Below are 4239 nucleotides of genomic sequence, written 5' to 3' on the forward strand. Positions count from 1 at the left end.
GTCTTTAAATGATTCATGCCATTTGAATATTACGCAAAATACATACAATTTTAGGCCCAGTTTGGTGCCAACAGAAATGTTGGAGACCTTTATGACGTTGTTGTGTAATTATTGAAACCTGTTAACATTTATTTATTAAATCGAAATACTTTTAATCCCTTAACTGTCACTCACATTTTTGAACATAGACGTGAACGTGCACGATCCAAACTTACATTTTTATAATTCATGAACGAAAACATTTTGTAACATGATATTGATGTACCATTTTCATGGTAATGCAACGTTTGATTTTAAAATGGGTTTCAAAGGATGAATTTTGAGATTTAAAGTTTTCAATTGATATATAATTTCTGATGATTTCTAAAGTGTTGATCGAGAAAAAGGCAACTAAGAAGACTTTTTTGACAAAGGTCAGAACTCCTGTTATGATGTAGATTTTTGAGGTGCACTCTTGTCAAAAATTAATCTATTACTTTTCCTACATCATTTTTAACAAAAACATTGGTCAAATATCTATTTAGGAGTCTTAGACCTTTCCAACGATATATAGTTTGTCATGATTAGGATTTAGATTAGGCTTTAATTGTAACATAGTGAAGTAAATTTAGGCGTCCCACAGAGGGGACGGGTGACAGTTAAAGGGTTAATTGGATGCTTAGATATTTGACCCTTTTTTGCTTGCTTACATACTGTTGCTTTTATTGTGTTGGTAAAATCAAGTCCGGCATTTGATTGAAAATTTAACATGAATGTCTTGTTTGATATGTCATAGTTTTGTCTTAATGTCAGTAAACTATTAAATCTGTATGCTAAATGCATCTTGATGTTATTATGAACCTTATAGAAGTAAAACTGGTTTCAGCTGCCATTTCATGATTTTAAGTTTATTATATGCAAAAATCATTTGTATTGAAAAATGAATGATTAATCAATTTCATCATTTTATCATACTATAATGTCACAGTACTTTATTGTAAAGGACTAGCCGATCACACTGATCCAAGTATAGTAATCCATTGTTGATATGCATAAGTGTTGCACCTGTGAAAATGCTTTTATTTTGCTTTTTTATTTTAAAAGATGTGATCTTTTGTTAATGTGACAACTAATCATATTGTCAGCCTAACAATTTAAACAATTAAACTGAAAAGTTGAATTGAAAATGTAACAAATACCTTATCTTATAGGTCACCCTTTTTCTTTAAAGTTGGCATGAAATGGAAATGCATCTTATTGTGAATGTTACGGAAGTAAAATTGGTTGCAGATGCCATTTCAAGTTTATCATATGCAAAAAAAACATGTATTGAAAAACGAATGAATTTTATTATCTCAGGGGAGGAGGCTCAACATGGAGGACTGCTTGCACACTTCCTCTGACAGCCTGGCTAAACTGGTGAAATGGGCCCACAGTCATGGAACAATCTGCACCTTGATCCCCAACCTCAAACACATGCTGAACGAGGGCTCTCACGGGACCCTCACGGCCCTGTGGGGCTGCAGCGCCGGGCACGCCTACCACTGGCCCCTTAACACCACCTGCAAAAAGGGAAACAGGGAACGCAACCAAGAAAGCCGAAGCATCAACACGGACAGCATGATTCAGGCAGTCGCCGTCATGCAGAACACCTCAGAGCGCTTCCTCGGCAGCGCCACAAAAAGCAAGGGCGATTTCAGTCAGATCCATGACTCGTGTGACATCTCCAACTGCAGCGAACCGTCCGAGATGGACGCCAACGGCGAGGAGTACAACAGCCACCTGTACGATATCGTCTGCGAGTCCTCGGCTACCGACGAAGACGGCGCCTCCGAGTTCAACCACACCTCCAGCGTCATGCACAGGAAAAGAACCGGAAAAGGAGCGGGAACCGAGGACAGCACTGACCCGGTGTCTAAGAAAATCAAACAAGAGAGAGGCGAAGACTATTACAGTGTGGCCAATTCTCAGATGCCCAGCAGCTCGGATGGGAACTGCTCTACCGGAGGCGTTACGCAGTCGCCCAAACCCAACGTCCAGAACAGACCATCATCCAGTTCTTCGATGTCCCAGAAGCCATCCTCGGTTGACGGAGACTCCATGGCGGTGTCCTCGTCACCGCTGGACAGCTCCCCTTCGTCCATGATCAAACCCCTGCGTGCGCCTTTCCACGTTACCCAGAACAAAATGCAGGTGAACTCGAACCCAGCTTGCAGTCAGAGTTTGGTGACCTTGCCCCATTTGGGAAGGATTGACTCTATGGGGGTGCTGCACAAGGACGAGTATCCCAGGTCTTCTTTGTCTTGCGGAGAGGCTTCTATGGGTGTAAACCCTGAAATGGATCTTCTAGCAGCGCAGGAACTTAATACAGAAGCTCGAGCGGACAACACAGGTAAAGAGCCTTATATGCACGAAATGTCCTGGAGTTTGTGATGAGAAGGGGTTGGGAATGTTGTTGCTTAAGTCACACTTAAAATTTCTGAATGTCACTGCATTAGATAATATAATATCACATGCATGCGACTTCTGCAAATAAATCCTGCACAAGGTTTTCTTAGAACTGAGCCATTTTTGCAGTTACTTTTAACCAACTGGTGGTTTTTAGTTGTAGTAGCCTGTTGACACTCCTGCAGGGGCCGGTTGCATAAAAGGTTTAGACTAGTCTTACAAGTTAGTCATCTATATTTTTTCTTTAAGATTGGTGATATGTTTTAAATTCGGTTACATAAAGACGTAGATTAGTTAGATTAGAATCCTTAGCTTGGCTAACTGCTGGTTGGTCAGACTAGTTCTTAAAGGGTTAGTTCACCCAAAAATAAAAAAATTATGTCATTAATTACTCACTCTCATGTCGTTTTAAATCTGTAAGACCTCCGTTCATCTTCGGAACACAAATGAAAATATTTTTGATGAATTCTGAGAGCTCTCTGACCCTCCCATAGACAGCAATGTAAGTAACACGATCAAGGTCCAGAAACGTAGCAAGGAGATCGGTAAAATAATCCATGTGACATCAGGGGTTCAACTAGGGCTGGGCGATATAGCAAAAAAATTTATCAACGAAAGAATGTTTCTTATCGTTCGGTATCGATAATTATTGACTATTTTATAACCTTTTTTAAAACAAAGAGCAATAAAATAAAAAAGTATTTTTAAAGGGGTCATATGATGCGATTAAAATGTTTGAAAGCATATGAAAGGGGCAAGTCAGTAATGCCAGGGTGGTACAACTTTACTGATATCATAATGAGGAAAAAAACTTTTTAAAAGAAGGAAATTCTTGAAGATAAAACCTTAAGTAGTTTAGCATAATCTTTTGTTATTATTTTTTTGAAAAAAATTATATTGGTTTTAATAAAACTGCTCCACTTAATATTTGAAATATTAGATTTTTTTAGAATATTTTTTATTTAGCTTTAATTTATTTTTTCGTTTTAGTAATTTTAGTACTTCAAATTATTTAATTTCAGTTAGTTGATAAGGCAACATATTTATTTTTTTTTCTAAAATTGAAAAAACAAGTCTCTTTAAGGGGTCATATGATGCGATTTCAAGTTTTCCTTTCTTTTTGGAGTGGTACAAGCTCTTGGTGCATAAAGAAGATCTGTAAAGTTGCAAAGACTAAAGTCTCAAATCCAAAGAGATATTCTTTATAAAAGTTAAGAGTCAACCACGTCTACCTAAAACGGCTCGTTCTAACACGCCCCCACATGTCTACGTCACTATGTGGAAACATTGGCATAATGCCGCCCAAATGTGCACGCAAAGAAAGGCGGCGTGGTTTCAGGAACAGCAGTCGTGTTGATGCAGCATGACAGGGAGACGCTGTGATTCAGTGCGAAAGCAAAAGCACTTTATTTGGCCTTCCGGAAGTAGATGCAATTAGGAATCATTGGTTAAGATTTATTTACAACAGAACAGCACAACCCAGATGTTCGAATTTGTGCAACAATCTGGCGCTTCTGAATCAGCGACTGTAAGTATGTTTTGTTATTAGTTTAAGTATTTGCTATTGACTGTTCAAATGCGGAGTTTTGCGCAGCGCAGAGTAACGCGTTGTGTGTGTGTGAGTGTGTATGAGGGGAACAGGGTCACATCACAGCAGAGTGAACAGTCTGTCAGGAATCATAGCACGTCAGCTGTCTTAACCGCGGCTTGTGTACTGCATCATCACTGTGTCTGTCACGCGACTCTGTTGAACTGATGGTAAAACTAACGACATTATTAACTGTCTTGATATTTACTTTGAAAGCTGAAGCT

At 38.8% G+C, this 4239-nt stretch overlaps 1 protein-coding gene across 2 annotated transcripts in view; it reads left to right on the plus strand.

The window, feature by feature from the left end:
- The window catches only part of LOC107571240 (uncharacterized protein KIAA1958), a 27816-nt gene that overhangs the window by 2289 nt on the left and 21288 nt on the right, over nucleotides 1-4239 (plus strand). For both annotated transcript variants that reach the window (XM_016257554.1, XM_016257555.1), the window contains exon 2: nucleotides 1339-2371. In XM_016257554.1, coding sequence (XP_016113040.1) covers nucleotides 1339-2371 — 1033 coding nt within the window. The remainder of the gene's footprint in view (nucleotides 1-1338; nucleotides 2372-4239) is intronic.

The sequence above is a fragment of the Sinocyclocheilus grahami genome, unplaced genomic scaffold (genome assembly GCF_001515645.1).
Source record: "Sinocyclocheilus grahami isolate Dianchi unplaced genomic scaffold, SAMN03320097.WGS_v1.1 scaffold1569.1, whole genome shotgun sequence".
Classification (NCBI taxonomy): domain Eukaryota; kingdom Metazoa; phylum Chordata; class Actinopteri; order Cypriniformes; family Cyprinidae; genus Sinocyclocheilus; species Sinocyclocheilus grahami.